Below are 18,688 nucleotides of genomic sequence, written 5' to 3'. Positions count from 1 at the left end.
ACACGGAGAGATGGATGTCAAGTCCTGTTGGCAGATCAACAACTCCATGAAAGACTCCTTTTGGTCTGCCTGAAACTGGTTGGTCCACTGGCAAATTACGATGTCCATAGAGGAATGCTGCAGACTGGCACCTCCCAGGTTGCAGGAGTTTGTGCTAAGGGACGCACTAATGCTTGGTGCAGTCATCACAAGGGTTCAGTGGGGGAGGACCTCAGCATAAGATTTTTCCACTACTGGACATGGAGGGGCTTCTTTGAATGAGGAAGCCCCTCAAATATTGCAGTAGTGTACCAGCTCAGGGGGGGCCACATAAGCGGCAACAGTCCTATTGGTTTTAAGGATTGTAATAAAGCACCAATTAATGCATTGACCGTGGATGGAAGAATGAAAAGGCATTGCATGGTTTATTATTATAAATCTTTTATTATGAATAAAGTTTATTTTGTTAAAAAATGATGAGACAAGAAAGATTGAGAAAAGAGTGGGGCAATAACTCCCCCTTGTTTAACACTAGTCTTCATTTTAAGTGGTTGAGTTTTAGGTCATTGATTAATATCATAGCTTTTATGCATCATGTTTCATATAAATGAATTAGATAATATTTTGGGAAGAAACTGGGATTGAAAAAACTTGGGACCTAACTGGTTCTTTTTCATGGTCTCGTAATATTTAGAGAGTGAAAGGTGATGCTCATGGAAACCAGCCTGAGATCGTTGGTGCAAGTGTGGAGTGATGGATATTCTGTCATTTGAATAATTTTCATTTAAGGGAATAAGATGGACAGAATCCCTGATAGGATATTTTTATTGTTTTAATCATTTTTGTGATCTGACCATTGTATCAAGTTCCAGCGATATATTTCCAAGAGTGGATGGTGTGCAGTTGGGAGAGTAATCAGCAAATGTTGGTGTTCCTATGAACCTGTTCTCTTTGTCCTTTGTAGTAGAGATTATTAGCTTGGATTAGCCTAGGTGAGTAATTACAGTGCATTTTAGATGATACATACTTCATCCACAATGTGCCAGTCATGAAATGAATGAAAGTTTAAGACAATGGATTGGCTACAAGTTAAGTTGGGAGCTTTGTCCTGAGTGCTGTTGTGCTTCTTAATTTTTGTTGCTTCACTCATCAGGCAAGTATTCCATCATGCTCATGACCTGTACTAGATCAGGGGTTCCCAATCTTTTTTATTCCATGGAGCAATACCATTAAGCAAGGGGACCATGGACCCCAGGATGGAAACCCCCACATGAGATGGTGAAAATGCTTTAAGTTGTCAGGAGGTGAGTCAATCACCACAACGTACCCAGCCTTTAATCTGCTCTTATAGAATTAGCATTGGTGTGCCTGCTTTGGTTGAGTTTCAGGCCAATAGTGATCTTCTTGTAAGCAGTTTGTATAACTTATTTTTAATTTCTGTTTCTCGTGAGAATGCTGCTAATATGACATTAGGTGCAACTAAGTTTTTCACTACACCTGAGCATACATGTATTTCTGCATATAACAATAGACTCTATTTTGACTGACTTTTTGACTTTCCTGGATATTAATGGTGAGGCACTCAACAATGGTTTTCCATTGATTGTCACGATAGGTGATTTGACTCATATTAGAGATGGTTATTGCCTGGCTCTTCTATGGTGTGAACGTTACTCACCACTTATTGTCACACACCTGACTTCAACTAGTTTCTGTGCTTTCAGACTTGGGTGTATCATTTGCTAAGGAGTTGACAATCGATATGAACATAGTTTGATCAGCAGCAAACACCTCACTTTTAACCTTATGATATAGGGAACAACATATTAATAAAGCAGTTGAAGGAAGTTGGATCTGAAACACTCTCTGTGGAACTCCTGTGGTGAAAGCACTGTTGATGGCAACATTCTTCATCTTGCAGATGATTTGGGTAATAATTAGCAGAACTGGTTATGTTCTGCATTTTGTGGACTCTGCTATTGCAAGTAAACACCAGTGTTGTATTTGTGCTGAAAGGAAGATGGAGCTTGCTCTCGAGCATGGGTTTTCAGTATTACAAGTGGCATGTTGTTCACTCCCATAGTCATTACTGCTACAGAGCTCTCATCTGTTTCTCAAAATCACATGAAATGAACCAAATTGGCTGGAGACTGGGATTCTGTGAAAGTGGGCTCCTCAGGAGGAAGCCAAGATGGATCATCTACTTGGTACTTCTGAACATGGTTGTGAATGCTTGAGCACACAGGCTGTCATCACTGGGGTTGCCATCATTGGCATTCAAAGATCAAAGTACATTTAATATCAAAGAATGCATAAATTATACAACTTTGAGACCTGTTTGCTTACAGGCAGCTGTAAGGCAAGAAACCCAAAAGAACTAAATTTTTAAAAATACAGAGCAACACCCAATGTGTGGAGAAAGTGAAAAAAAACCCACAAATCTTGCAAACGGTAAAAGTGAGCAACAATATTCCAAACCAATATGAGTCCTTAGATCCAAACTCTGGAGCAGCCCAGAGAAGGCCCAAAGCCTTGGTATCAGCTATCACGTTAGCAGGCACAGAGCACAGTAACCGCAGCAGTCTTCGTAGCCTCAGTGCTATGGAGAGAGGGAAGTACATCACAGGAGAGCGAGCGACGTCTTTCCAGTCTAACTGGGCTAACATTTAAATTGTCTGAACAATATATTGTACTTTGCACCAGGACCTGGACCCAGCACGGTGAAACATACTGGGCCTAGACCATGCCACCCAGCGACTCGTTTCGGGCCCAGAATTCACCCCCAGCCCAAAGCCACTCCCGATTTCTCCAAATCAGCTTTGCACCTAGAGCGATCCAACCTTGCACCCAGGCCAGTTGTATGGACATTGGAATACAACTGGCTTGACTTCTCCTCTCCAAATGGCTCACTCCATCTGCATCGATTCTGCAATGTACCAGCGTGTTGATCCCTCGAATTTGTTTTGCCTTCATTCCCCTCTTCATTGTTTGAGATGATAATTTACCACAACTTACTTCAGAAAAGGTATTATTAGTAATGTTTTTTGTCAAATTTCTTGCCTGTTGAACTATCAGTGAGCTGTCACATGCATTCGGTAATGCCATCTGAAACAATAAGTTGCTTTAGGGGATATTCTTGGACCTTCCTCCTCCAATTGCACGTATTCTAGGCTGTCTGCGGAAATACCAGGTTGATGGGTCAAATAACCTTAATTGCATGATTCTTGAGATTAAAAACTGAACTCAACCTTATGCAACTGATCTGCTTACTCTGAAAATGCCTAACAAATATCACATTACTTTTGGAGGTCAGTTTAAAATTTACAAGTCAGCAGTTAGTTTATGCAAGATCTGATAATGCAATAGACTTTGCTGAGAGCTTTATTAATCTTTCTGCCTAGTGACCCACTCTACGGACAGTCCCCAGGGTACATCAGGGTTCTAGTTCCTGAAAATCCTTCATAACGTGAACCGTACAAAAGCAGCAGACAGTTTGTGAGAAGGGGTTGTGCAAACAGCTGTGACAGGAGAGTGAAAAGGTCAGCTGCCAGCCAGCCTCAGTGACTCAGTGAGTGAGTCAGTCTGCTCAGCACTCCCAGCTCTACTTGGCTGAGCCAAGCGCAAGATTGGTCTGGATCAGCGGTGAGAGAAGGCACCCATAAATGCCCCAATTCCATCTGGCAGGTGATGCATACAATCCCACCAGCAGCTGGCAACTCCATCCCAAATACTCTTTTGTGTGTACCAGATATCCATGATTCATAAGTAACTTGGGGAAGACCCATAGAGTTATTATTTTTTGGTTTTAGGAATTGGAATTGGTTTATTATTGTCCCATGGACCGAGCTACACTGAAATGCTTATCTTGCATAGTGTCCATAAGACCATAAGATACAGGAGTATTCAGCCCATTGAGTCTGCTCCAGCATTTGATCATAGCAGATTTATTTTCTTTCTCAATCTCTCTCGCCTTCTCCCTGTAATCATTGACAGCCTTACTAATCAAGAACCTATCAACCTCTGCTTAAAATATACCCAATTATTTGGCTTCCAGCCATCTGTAGCAATGAATTCCACAAATTCACTATGTCTAAAGAAATTCCTCCATTATTCAAAGTTAAAAGTACATTTACTATTAAAGTATGTATACATTATACAATCTTGAGATTCACTTCCTCACAGGCAGCCAAAAAACCGAGAATTCCAAAAGAACCTATTAACAGAAGATCATCAAACAACTAATGTGCAGAGAAAGAGAGAGGGAGAGAGAGAAAAATAAATAAATTGGGCAAACAATAAAAGTAAGCAGATTGCATCAGACCTGGAGTTTTATGAATGACAAAGCCAGATGCCACTGCAGCTGGAGCAGGCCACAGCCTCAGTTCAGCGCAGAGCCGAGTAACCATTGCAAAGGGAGCAGAACCAGGCAGAACCGGCCCTCACCACCTCATCTCCAGTCTCGACACCCTAACTTTTTTGATCTGGCCCTGTGCTTAAATCGTCCAAACATCAGGTTATCCCTCGCTCTCAGACCATTCTGGGGTGTGAACCCTGCTGCCCCAAGATTCAGCCTGTACCCAAACTTTCCAATTTGGCTTGGCGCTAAAATCGATCGGACATCGGAAATTCCCTCGCTCTTGGGGATGCCACGATTCTGCATTGACCTCACCTCCCATGACCATGCCTTGCCTGTGCCTTCATTTGCTTTGCCACCATTTGCTCACCTCTCCATTGTTAGCATTGTTCATTATTAATAAAGTGTTATTAATAAGATATACAGTAGTTTCCTTTGTTTTGTTTTTGCCACCAATAAGTAGTGGTTGGGCATCACCAACGCCATCTTATTCATACAGACCATGACATGTTGTATCGAGGTAGTGAAAGGTAAAACAATAACAGAATGTTGTATTATCTCTTTAATGTTCCTCTCAGTTCTTTACTCCAATGAATGCCTATATTTTTGTGATACAGAAATGAGACAGAGCAGTAAGGCTACACTTACATTAAATGTTTGAGGTTTTGAATCAATGCCATTTTTGAAATTGCAGCATCAGAATAAAATTGTTCTTATGTAGCATCTTTCACGTTCCAAAAACATCCTAAAGTGCTTGTTAGCTGGTGAAATACTTTTGGAATGTACAGCTGAATCTTAATTCCCAAGAAAGGAAGCATTGGGAGCACGCAAGGTTTCAAATGAAAAATACATTTTTACAGTCCTATTTCTTGTTTAAGTAGAATTGTGTGAAGGGCATGTGATCATTCAGTTTGGAACAAGAAAATCAGTGTCACAAGGCTGCCTACCATTATTTCAAAAGTCATTCTATTTATGGCCACTGGTCCTGTGAAAACTTTTAATTGACAGTGGGCAGTAAGATCCCAATCTCTGAGTGAGTGCACTTCAACTCTAAGAGGCGTATCCCTGAGTCACAAACTATTCAGTACCACACACTTCTCAGAATCATTTATCCCTCCTCTCATAGTCAGAATAACTCTGCTCATCATCTGTTCTACTTTGAACATCATCCAAAGTCATGAATGTGTGGCCACAATTGTGGGCTGCCCCCAGCACATCCTTGAGAACTCTAGTTGTTCACTCTATGTTTCAAAGGTAAATTTAATGTCAGAGGAATGTATACAACATACATCCTGGAATGCTTTTTCTTCGCAACCATCCATGAAAACAGAAGAGTGACTCAAAGAATGAACGACAGTTAAATGTCAGAACCCCAAAGACCCCCCCCCCCGCAGCTCCCCTCCCTCCCACACGTAAGCGGCAGTGAGCAACAATCCCCCCTCCCCCCACCAGCATAAAAAGCATCGGCACCCACCACTGAGCAAGCGTGAGCAAAGCAACAGCAAAGACACAGACTTGCAGTAAAACCCCAAAGACTTCACATTTCACCTGGTATTTGACATACAGCAGGCTCTCTCTCTCTCCCTAATAAGGGAGAATGAGGTGTCTCCATCTTCACAGGGAGTCGGGAGACATAACAACAACTCACTGGTTCACGATGTTAAAGGTCCGTTACGTCGACTTTTTTCCGAGCTCTGTGCCCAAAGATCTGGGTACACAGCCTTAGATATTCTGACTCTGACACACGAGTCTCCTGCCATGACACTGACCTTCGATCTGCCCGTCTCCAGAGCCCTGAGATCCTAGGCCTCCAAAGCCAAGCTGGACGCTTAGGCCGAGCCCTTGGCGTGCTGAACAACAACGGCCGGTTATGAAACTCTGAGAGCGGGTCCCATTCCCGCAAAGAACCATAGTCAGTGTGTAACTGCAGGTCAGGGTCTTCAAAAGAACCCTGAAAGGGAAAAATAAAGATATTAAAGATGGAAATAGAGCTGTTTCCGAAGATGCAAGCAAAGGAGTCACCGTTTAGTGCCAATTCACTCCACTTTGCCTCCATCTTTGATATACATGTGATAAATTAAACTGAAACTGAATCTGAATCAGAGTATTATCTCCAACTATTCCCATTCCATAGCCTTTATGTCCCATTGTTCACCAATTTCCCTCAATAAACTATCAACCAATTGACCATCTCGATCTTATCCCCAGGGAAACTCCATCTTCAGTCTAGCAGCGATATTCCCTTTATCCTATCCATTCCCTCCCCTCTTTCTGCAACTTCAGATTAACTTGTTTCCTTGTTCCCAGTTCTGATAAAACATTAACAGTTTCTTTTTTTCACTGATGCTGCTTTACCTCTCAAGTATTTTGAGCTTTTCTCTATTTCAGACTTCAAGGACCTACGTTATTATTATGATTATGATTATTATGATTATTATTATTTTCATCATCACAACTCCCCTATAAAGGATATAATGTGTAGAAAAAACGAAATGCATGCCCAAACTTTAGAAAAATATTGTCTGCTCCACTAAGACGTGATCATATGGAGAATTTCAACCAATTTGAACTTGCTTTTCATGGCACAGGAGTGAATCCACAATCAATCCAATGGTAATAACAAATAACAACAAGACAGACAGACATACTTTATTGATCCCAAGGGAAATTGGGTTTCATTACAGTTGCACCAACCAAGAATAGTAAAGAAATATAGCAATATAAAACCATAAATAATTAAATAATAATGTTAATCATGCCAAGTGGAAATAAATCCAGGACCAGCCTATTGGCTCAGGGTGTCTGACACTCCTAGGGAGGAGTTGTAAAGTTTGATGGCCACAGGTAGGAATGACTTCCTATGACACAGTGTTACATCTCGGTGGAATGAGTCTCTGGCTGAATGTACTCCTGTGCCTAACCAGTACATTATGGAGTGGATGGGAGTCATTGTCCGAGATGGCATACAAATTGGACAGCATCCTCTTTTCAGACACCACCATCAGAGAGTCCAGTTCCACCCCCACAACATCACTGGCCTTACGAATGAGTTTGTTGATTCTGTTGGTGCCTGCTACCCTCAGCCTGCTGCCCCAGCACACAACAGCAAACATGATAGCACTGGCCACCACAGCCTCGTAGAAAATCCTCAGCATCGTCCGGCAGATGTTAAAGGACCTCAGTCTCCTCAGGAAATAGAGACGGCTCTGACCCTTCTTGTAGACAGCCTCTGTGTTCTTTGACCAGTCCAGTTTATTGTCCATTCGTATCCCCAGGTATTTGTAATCCTCCACCATGTCCACACATACAAAATATGTGAGTTGTCATGTTGGCGAAAACATTATATGATTGTTCCAGTCTTCCACTTGAAATGAGTTTTGTCTGACTCTGTTACTGGACTGGATGTCATGTGACACGAGGCATCTACACGTGAATAGTTTTCTGAATACCTGATCTTTAATGGGATTGCTGAAGATACAACCTGACTGCTATGTTTCCCTACCTGGAGCAAGGAGCCAGAATGGCCATGGTATATATGATCAAGTAGATTATACTATGCCAAAATATATTGGGAGGATGTAGTAATAATCTGATTGCATTAATACACTGGTTAATTTTAGTAACAATCTCATTATTTGCAAAGCGCAGTGAAACAGCTAATCCCTACTTGGGCTTTACGTTCACAAATTTACTATTTTTCTCAAAAATAAAGCCCACTGTGCCAATAATGACCTTCCAATGATACACATGTTAGCCATGCAAATTAATGTATTCAACCTATCCAAGATGTTTCTAGGAGAAATTAGCCCTGTATAATATTTGCACAACATATTATTTATCACAGCATGAAATATGAATCAAAATCAGAATGCATTTCTAATGCAAGTCATTTTTATTCGAACCAATGCCATGGAAAGGACTCAGGAACTGAAGCTGCACCAATAGCGGCACTGTGGTTAAGAAGAATCACTGAAACCACTAGAAGAAACAATGAGAGGTTTTTGGAAAGTCTCTAAAATCTTCAGTAAATACGTGCTATCAAATCTAAATTTCCTTCCCTTTCGTCACCATTAGTTCAGTATTGATTTTCATTTGTTTCCTGTAATTAACAAGCCATCTGAAAACTATCTCTTTGTTTCAGGTTCGTTTACTGATTGCAGAGAAAGGTGTGCTGTGTGATGAACGCGACGTCAGTTTACCATTAACTGAACATAAAGAACCATGGTTTATGCGGCTGAATTTAGGTGAAGAAGTGCCGGTGGTAATCCATGGGGACAATATCATTAGTGATTACAACCAAATTATTGATTATCTGGAGAAGACCTTTGTGGGAGGTAAATTTTCATTACTCCTCATTACATAAGAGCATTTAAAAGGTAGAACACAAAATATTATTTTTATGTTACTAATAATAAATGTAATAAATACAGTTTGGAGAAGGAGAGAGAAGGGATACAGTAACCTCATGAGCATTGGTCTGAAATATCCTTACCATTAGCTGATGGCCTAGTGGAGAGCCGACAGCCAAGTGTTCTTTGTTGGTGAGCCTATCCTTAGCTTTCCCTGTCAGAACATTCTACCACAGAGGTTTCAAAATTACAGCAGTCAACTAACGTCCTGCTCTGCCGCATGGTTAATATATGTAAGAAATCATCCTCCTGCATTTGTAAAGCACTTATACTGTATATTTAGAGGTATTTAAAATTATGAGGGGGATAGATAGAGTTGACATGGCTAGGCTTTTTCCATTGAGAGTAGGGGAGATTCAAACAAGAGGACATGAGTTGAGACTTAGGGGGCAAAAGTTTAAGGATAACATGAGGGGGAATTTCTTTACTCAGAGAGTGGTAGCTGTGTGGAATGAGCTTACAGTAGAAGTGGTAGAGGTAGGTTCGGTATTGTCATTTAAAGCAAAATTGGATAGGTATATGGACAGGAAAGGAATGGAGGGTTATGGGCTGAGTGCGGGTCAGTGGGATTTGGTGAGATCAAGCGTTCGGCACGGACTAGAAGGGCCGAGATGGCCTGTTTCCGTCCTGTAATTGTTATATGGTTATATATACATTTGCAGGAAATTAGGGAGTTCGCCTTTTGCTGGTAGTTTTTAATAAATATTGTCAGTCATGTATGAATAATTGGCCAATGATATCGTAAGTTACATTTTAATTCATATTTGACAAAATCAACAGGAATCTTTGAACTCAAATTATTAATAAACATTGATTCCATTTTCCCTGAAAAAAAATTAGGGATGATATGAAGAGAGAATAGTATTGTGATCAACTTGATCAAATGTACATAAAGTGTTTCCTTCAAAAGTGCTTGTTTCCAGAAATGAGGTGAGGAGGAGTGTATTATTCTGTACAAGTAATTTGTGTGCCTCCATCTGATATTATCTAAAATGAATACTTATGCTGCCTGACCTGCTGAGTTCCTCCATCATTTTGTGTGTGTTGCTCTGTATATCCAGCATCTGCAGAATCTCTTGTGTTTACAAATTGTATCTACAGTAACTCCTTTACTCAATGTGACTGACCTCCACACTTGGACTCAGTCTGGAGTAGAGTAGTGGACTAGGTCTGAAATCAACACTTCCATGGTGCAAGGTACAGGCACTGACTGATAGCAGAAATGCATTGACTCATGTACAACTCACTGGTGATTGTCTACTATGTCAAGGCTAAATATGGGGATATTGCAGGCCGATGCCTCCCTTATGACTTAAAAAAAATACAAAATTCTTTTCAAAAGGCCCCAGCAAACCATTCTTTGTTTCCCTTAATATCAAAGGATACACCTAGGTAGGTGGGTGACACCCAAGGATTTATCCAACTTTATGCGTTTGAATACCTTCAACACCTCGTCCTTTGTAATGCTGATGTACTACTCTGGCAGCTCTTCTTTAAACCTACTAGCTTCTATATCCTTTTCCAAAGTAAATACAGAGAAGTATTCATTTAAGACTTCAACTATTTCTATGGTTCTTCATATAGTTTACCACACAGATTCGTAAAGGGGCCTGAACTTTCACGCAACACACACAAAATGCTGAAGGAACTCAACAGGCTATTTTTTGCTCTTAATATACTTAAATAATAAATTAGGGGTTACCTAGTTTATCTACCAGGTAAATCTCTTCTTTACTTAACTTCTTATACTCCTTAAGGGCTTGCTTGATTCCAGCTGCCTCTTTTTTCCTGACTAGACCCTTAATCTCTCTCATCAACAAATGTTTGCAAATCTTTCTGGCCCTAAATTCTTCCTATTGCACTTTAGAAAACCTCACACTTGCCAGACATACCTTTGCCTGCAAGTAATCTTTCTCAGTCATCTCTTGCGAATTCCTGTCTGATACCATCAAAATTATTCTTTCCCCAATTTAAGACTTCAACTTGAGGACCAGTCGTTTTTTTCATTACTGACCTAAAACTAATGGAATTGTGATCACAGTTCCCAAAGTACTCCCCTATTGACACATACCGCTTGTCCAGCCTTATTTCCTCAGAGGAGGTCGAATGTTGTCCCTTCTCTAATTGTGCCATTTACATAATTGCTTCAGAAAAATTTCCTGGACAAACATAACAAATTCTGCTCTCCCTAATCCTTTAGCACTATGGCAGTGTCAGTCAATATTTGGGAAGTTAGAATCACTTACTATCAAAACTCTATTATTCCCATACTTACCTGTAATTTCCCTAGAAATTTGCTTCTCTAATTCCTGGTGACTATTGGAGGGCTTTTATTATAATCCTGTCAACGTGATCAACTCTTTCTTATTCTGAAGTTTTCCCACATGACCTTACTGAATGTTCCCCTGGGATATCCTTTCTAAGTTCTGCCATGATGGTCTTCTTCTCTCACCCTCAACTCTGACAAACTGGAAGAACTGATACCTTGGAAAATGGTGCTCCCAGTCTTGCCCATCCCTCCACCATATTTCAGTAATAGCTATAATATCACAATCCTCTGCATGAATCCATTGCTCTGAGTTCATTTATTTGACTTGTGAGACAATGTAGGTGAATGCAGAGCAGAGTCTGGATTACAGTAAATATAGCTTAGCCTGTCAAACATTCCACACTCCCAGTTCTGCCCCTGCCTATTACACTTGCTTGATCTAACTTCATTATTTGCTTCAACTTTCACATCTATTAGAGTACTACTTTGGGTCCCAAATTCTCCCTTTCAACCAATCATATTAAAATCATAAATTATAATGTATCAATTTCTACTCGGCAACCAATAAGAGTCCCATCAAACCGAAAGCATGGGAATTTGTTCCTACAGTTTATTGACAAAAAATCTATAAGGGTAGATTTAACAGTGGATTAGTTTAAAAGCCAAAGCTGAATTTGATTCAGCCCACCAACAACACTTATTCACATTCCCTAACCCCTACCTCCAATCCTGCAACACACACAAAAGGCAGGAGGAACTCAGCAGACCAGGCAGTATCCACGGAAAACAAGTACAGTCAACATTTTGGGCTGACACCCTTCGGCAGGACTGGAGAAAGAAAGATAAGGAGTAGGTCACTCCTCATCTTTTTATCACCAGTCCTGCTGAAGGGTCTCGGCCAAAACGTTGACTGTACTTATTTCTATATTCCTGCCTGGCTTGCTGAGTTCCTCCTGCATTTTGAGTGTGTTGCTTGGATTTCCAGCATCTGCAGATTTTCTCTTGTTTGCCTCCAATCCTCCAAACCAGTTCATCCAGACACCTCGGGTCCCTCCCTTTCTTGATGCTGTGAAACAACTTAAACTGGAGGCTTGAATACCATGGCAATCCAGAAAGTCTTAATGAGACAGTAAACAGCAACTAGAACTCAGGCCGTGGATTCTGGATTCTGCTTTTATGTTGCTGTGATGACTTTTGATATTAATCTACTGCAGAGTTAAACAACTTCTCAAAACTCATCCAAGACAGAAGCTTTCTTCAGGGTATTTAATGAGATCTTACTTGTGAAACTGCAGAAAGTTAAGTAAAATACGTATTAAATTCAATACAGAATTGTTGCATGCCGGAATACACTAACACTGCCAATTATTCTCGCAACTGGTGTTAACCAAGATAATACACATATACAATACTCCATAACTATGTCATGTAAACAAGAATAAACATGTGATGCAACAATATCTCAATAATAATAAACAACAAACATAATACTTCCTTTAAAATATATCTACTAATTGTTTAGCAATATTAACAGAAACTTAAGGCTCACAGGGCAAATAAAGAAAGGATGGAAATGGATGTCTTTACACTGTGTGCTTTAAATTGAATCCAAATTAATCTGCACTGTAAATGATATTAAAAAATAGCTTACATACAGGAAGTGATGTTCATACAAAATAAACTGCACCTCTAGAAGCCAGAGCACTCCCCTATCTGGCATCCAGAGGATGTCAAGCTGAACTACTAAAACTAAAAGTCAAATGATCATTTAATTAATTCTTTGGCAAAGGAAGGATAGTTTCGGAGACTGGTTTTGAAAGCAGTCTTACTACACTGTCTTTAACTATTCTCATTTAAAAATACCAGCCTTGATGACATACTTACTCGTGGTCATGTCTAATGAACAGAGAGGTTACATGGTTCTCACCCAGAATGACGATTTGGTAAGTTAGCTCTGAAGTGAATCATAACTTCTTTATCCATCCTCCAGTTAGCTTGGAGTCCTCTTATGGCATGATCAGACAGGTTGAAATCAGTAGGAAATTAGTTATGTTGGTGTTTCTGGGTTGATTGCCTGATATGCTGGATCCTATTATGTACATAAACATAGAATCTCCTTGTTTCATTAAATGTATAACAGAGCACTACCTTGCTGTTGGTAAAAAAAACTTGGTATCATTTAGTTCTGTGCCCATCTCTTTGGTTATCATCATGCCATCTCAACTGCTAGAACAGCAGCACTGAGTTCAAGCCTTCTTATGCTAAGATTTGGTTTGGGAGCAAACCTTGCTTTGCCCAGGATGAAACCAACTCCACTATATCCAGCAGTGTTTGTGACCTTCAGGTATGCAACAGCAGCAATAGCTTTAGTGACGCATTACAGAAGATGCAGGCCTCTTTCTTTTGAACTGCAGATAGTGGAATCGCTGTGCCAGTTCTTAGAATCTTCAAACATTAAAGATCCAGAAGGGAAGAACAACACTGCTACACTGCTCGTGTTTCTTTTTAGAGAGTGGGACATCCCATCCACAAGTCTCTGAGGTCAACTCTCTTAACAGGAAGTGTGTCTGAAAGCTGACAGGAGCAGCAAACCCAGGAGGGTCAAGTAGGCTGTTGATAATCAATAGCACACCACGACATGCAAAGGGTCTTTTGCTATCAGTGACATGGAAAGTAAGGGTGGCAGTAACAAGGTCCTATCCAAGGCTCGGACTGTGCTGCATAGGAAGGAGGACCTGTCCAAAGTCAAGGTTCTGTAGACATTTGGCCAGATATTCATACTGGAAACATTGCATGACCTCAGCACTGTTGGATTCAGTCTTATGTAGTCTGAGATTAGACTGTGGTAACTGTGGTAGACTTTGCTGCTTTCAACATACTCACTGCTTTTCTGCACTAGACCATGATTTAAGACCATCATCAACATAGAATTGCCTTTCTATGTACATCTATACATCATTCCACATACCTTCTCTCCCTCAATAGCTGTCCTCGTAAGACCATGGATTGCCACATCTAGGGAGGGCAATTACCAAATTCATATCTCATGGTCCGGATGGCAGTCATGAAACCACAAGATGTAGTCTCAAACAATGAAGCTGTGGAATATTTGTTCACTGTCCTCTGTCACTGCAACGGACTCAGTTCTGAAGTGTATGAGGACCCAAAGCAGTCTGAACCTTGCAAGAGCACTTTGTTCTGTGATACGCATTTGAACAGCACACTTCATATTCGTGCTGTTTTCTGGGGGTGGTAAGCACCTAAGTTTTCCCTGTTGGGATCTGGTAGAGGCTCTAGCTCAGCATGATTGCTAATGCAGAGTCTCTCCATGAAATCTGCACAGTGATCTTTCATTTCTGGTTTACTTCTCAATAGGCAACTGAGGGACATGAGTCAATTGAGGGCCTGCTCTCTATTGTTTGGTAGGAGTTGTGGTGGAGAGCAGAAAGGAAGGGGAGCTGCCCAACTGTTTGACTCATCTTTGTTAAACTCTTTGTTTGTGATTTGAAGGAAGACTTCACCTTTGATGGAAGGTCTAGCTTATAAGTGAAAGAAGACCAGCTTGCCAGAATCTGGTTGAGCAGAGGTAAGTACGTCAGGGAGTTTGGTTTGCTTGCCTACAATCTTCACTTTCATATAGATTCTTTTTTTTGTATTTTATTTTTAATTGAAGTTCATCAAACAAACATTTCCATAAGATGTATTTCAGATATTGTACATATATATAGATAGATAGATAGATAGATAGATACTTTATTCATCCCCATGGGGAAATTCAACTTTTTTCCAATGTCCCATACACTTGTTGTAGCAAAACTAATTACATACAATACTTAACTCAGTAAAAAATATGATATACATCTAAATCACTATCTCAAAAAGCATTAATAATAGCTTTTAAAAAGTTCTTAAGTCCTGGCGGTAGAATTGTAAAGCCTAATGGCATTGGGGAGTATTGACCTCTTCATCCTGTCTGAGGAGCATTGCATCGATAGTAACCTGTTGCTGAAACTGCTTCTCTGTCTCTGGATGGTGCTATGTAGAGGATGTTCAGAGTTATCCATAATTGACCGTAGCCTACTCAGCGCCCTTCGCTCAGCTACCGATGTTAAACTCTCCAGTACTTTGCCCACGACAGAGCCCGCCTTCCTTACCAGCTTATTAAGACGTGAGGCGTCCCTCTTCTTAATGCTTCCTCCCCAACACGCCACCACAAAGAAGAGGGCGCTCTCCACAACTGACCTATAGAACATCTTCAGCATCTCACTACAGACATTATATCATATCATATCATAACTATATCATATAGTTATATATGCTACAAATCTCCACATAATATTTATCTGAGGTATACACTTAGAGAAAAAAGAGGAAAGAAAGAACAAGCAAAAGGAGAAAATTATGTACAAGTAGGGAGTTATCTTGTTTTTTTACAACATATTCATTGATTTGTGAGAATAAAATCAGGCCTATGAGGTGTTATGTAGTTAAACCATTTTTCCCAGTATGAATCAAATTGTTCCAACTTATGATTAACAGATGCTATTATCTTCTCCATTTTGTAAATGTCTATTGTAATTTCCATCCACGCATTTAAGATTGGGCTCTCCTGTGATATCCATTTCCTAGTAACAGTCTATTTACCAGCCACCAGCAGTATATTCATTAAATATTTATCTCTTCAACCATTCTTGAGGTATATATCCAAAATATATGCTTTTACTTTCTAAGGGTATTTCACATTTAAAGATGTCTTGTAGGGCATTGTGTATCCCCCTCCAATAGTCTTTGTTAATGGGACAATCCCAGAAAATATGATAATGTTTTGCATTTTGATTTCTACAATTTCTCCAGCAAACAGGGAGGTTACTATCATAATGGGATTTTGGAGAGGGTGTAATAAAACATCTTATTTCATATAGATTCTAAGTCTGAAATGATTTGGGCACCCATTCTCCATGACATTAATCTTCAATGTGCTGACAGAGGCCTGATGAGCACTATAGAGACAGACTTCACCAACTATGACCAAACTCAGGCATAAGGTGCATTGTGCCAACCATTGTGCTGCTCACATACCTTATGTGCACAAATGGTGCCTCTGCCAAGGAAAAGGAGAATCTCAGCAGAAGAATCAAGTGGGCGCACCTTGTCAACTGTGTCCTTAAGATTGTGAATGATCGCATGCAGTTTCAGGAGGTGGAATTTCATCCTTGTTGTTGGGAACACAGTTGCAATCTATGAGGGTTGGCAAGGGTAAGCAGTCCTCCCCTCCTATTGACTCTGCAACAAACCCACTGGCTCTTCTTTCAGTAACAGAACTTTGAATACGGAATATGTCAAAGAATGTTAATTTTGCCAAGATCGTATTGATCTGATCATCTAATACCATATGCTTATGCTTTTATTTTTTTGCCCGGGACATTCCTTTTGGGTAGATGTTGCCTTGACATAGTTTAGAGCAGGATTTGGATTGGAAGCCTTTCTCCCACATACCTCTGTGCATGAGGAAGTAGCTACATCTGATGGATGCTCAGCTGGCTCCCCCCATGCTCTGCTGTGAGTCTGCTGGAGTCTGTAATAACCAAGGTGCTGGTGCTGAATGAAGTGCTGGTCGCTGTTGCACTCAGTGCAGTGTAGGATAGCTTTACAGTCTTTTAATTGGTGTATTGTTGAAGCACATCACTTCAACCACATTGAATGCTCTTTTAGAAAGTCTCTTCATTCTGTAAACAAGTTTTCCCTGGATTTTCTGCTTTTCCTCAAGGGGTGACGTTTCTTATGGATGAGCATTGTCCATCAGGGCTCATGAGAGAGTCTTCTACTTCAGTTTTGTTGAAGGGGCTCTGGTTTTCCATGCTTTTGCTGAAGACCTCTCTTTGAATGAACTCTTTTCACATTTCCACATGGGGGTACATGAATCTCCCAAGAATGAAAATGGTGGATTGTTGGTACAATGCTTCATTTTATATTATTCAGTTATTCACTGTTCTAGTATATTGTTTGGTAGTTTCTCCATTATGTATTCCTATTTATTCCTCTGTATTTATCCTCTGTATTTATTCCTATGTATTCACTATTTATTCCTCTCGTTGTATCCAAGAAACTCAGTCCTAGTAGTAACCTCCATTTTTTTGTGGCTTGCAGTTCTGACAACTGATCTGGAACCTCCAGTGGCTTCTGTAGTTCTTGGTGTGAGGGCATAGGAAAATAAACAGGTCGATCAAAGGGAGATTCTTCAGTTCCTCTGTAGAGCCATGGCATTTGCAAACCATTAGCTGGATTATTAATTTGAACTGATCTAATCCTTTTTGCACGTGGCAGCGGCTCCCCAATAAGACACTTACAGAGAAGATCTAGCTCTTCGCTAGCTTTGAGACTTAGTCCTTCCACATCATTGTGAAAACTTGACTTCCAGGACAGGTAACTGGCAGATTGGATAACTGTCTGCCTGATTGTCAAATACTTTCAGTCCTGCTGTGACTAGGTCTTGATGAGCCAAATCTAATGCACCTCTGGCTCCTGAATGGGAACAATGGGGAGACTGGTTTCCTGAATATGTGTCCTGGGATGGATGGGTGTACAGTCTGTCCATATCTGTGCAGATGGGACGGGCATCAACAACAACTCTTGACTGAGATTGTTGCTTTGGTGGAAAGGCGTGGGGGGGGGGGGGGGGAGGGTGTTGTGTGTCTTTGCTGCTGTGGACCTTGACTGCCAATACCTGGACCATGTGAAAGGAATGTTGGGAGCATGGTGTGGACAGCTTCTGCTTGCAGAGCTGGAGCACTGTCTTTTTTTCTAGCCAAAATGTGTTGGACATATTCTTTAGAAAGATGCATTGGCCGTCGTAAAGGCATTGTCTCACCAGTGTCTAAAGTCAACTGTCATATACTTTGCTTCTGCTGCAGCAACCTCAGCTTCAAAGGAATAATACTTTCTTCTAAATATATCTACTCAATGTTTACCAATATTAACCAAAACTTAAGACTCACGGATGTTGCTATTTCAAGGGAAATGATGAGAGTAAGGAGGTGGATGTCTTCCACCAAGTGATTCAAATCAGATGCAAATTAACCTGCACAGGAAATGATATAAAAAACCGCTTGTGTACAGGAAGTGATGTCAATACAGATGAACTGCGCTTCTTGAGATCAGACAAATTAACAAGCTGAAAACAATTTAAATTGTAACAGATATTTCAAAAGAGTAGATATAACTAAGGAGATAAAATTCAATTCTTTTAAGTAAGCAATACACTTGCTCAAAAAACTCAAACTAATAGAATTTTTATAAAAAAGATAAATACAATTAAGTAAGTTAATTGCTCAAACCTTTTTAACCACATCTGGCATAAAATTTGGGGTCCAGTGATAAATTGCATCCAGACTCTTCAACTCAGTGTGTTTGTGCATTGCTATTTTACCCACCACTGAGGAGGGTAGGAGATTGAAGGTGCTGACCTCTAATGCCCAGCTTGAACTTGCCTTCCCCATTTCAGTATGCAGGTATACAAGTCAGCAACGATGTGTTTGCTACCAAACTGCTGTCTAGAGATAAATATGCTTAAGCCCAGTATCATATCCTATATCAATTCAATTTTACAAAACACTTCCAAATTTCAAAGCTACTAATGTTCATCCTAATCATATTAGAAGATCTGTTACTAATACATTT

General features: G+C 40.3%; 1 protein-coding gene across 6 annotated transcripts in view; it reads left to right on the top strand.

Annotated features, from left to right (window-relative positions):
* The window catches only part of gdap1l1 (ganglioside induced differentiation associated protein 1-like 1), a 126,854-nt gene that overhangs the window by 56,575 nt on the left and 51,591 nt on the right, over positions 1-18,688 (top strand). For all 6 annotated transcript variants that reach the window (XM_073061746.1, XM_073061748.1, XM_073061744.1 and 3 more), the window contains one exon: positions 8,475-8,667. In XM_073061746.1, coding sequence (XP_072917847.1) covers positions 8,475-8,667 — 193 coding nt within the window. The remainder of the gene's footprint in view (positions 1-8,474; positions 8,668-18,688) is intronic.

Source organism: Hemitrygon akajei, chromosome 11, assembly GCF_048418815.1.
Source record: "Hemitrygon akajei chromosome 11, sHemAka1.3, whole genome shotgun sequence".
Lineage (NCBI taxonomy): Eukaryota > Metazoa > Chordata > Chondrichthyes > Myliobatiformes > Dasyatidae > Hemitrygon > Hemitrygon akajei.
The sequence above is the reverse complement of the archived record's forward strand: the minus strand, read 5'-3'. Positions and strand labels throughout refer to the sequence as shown.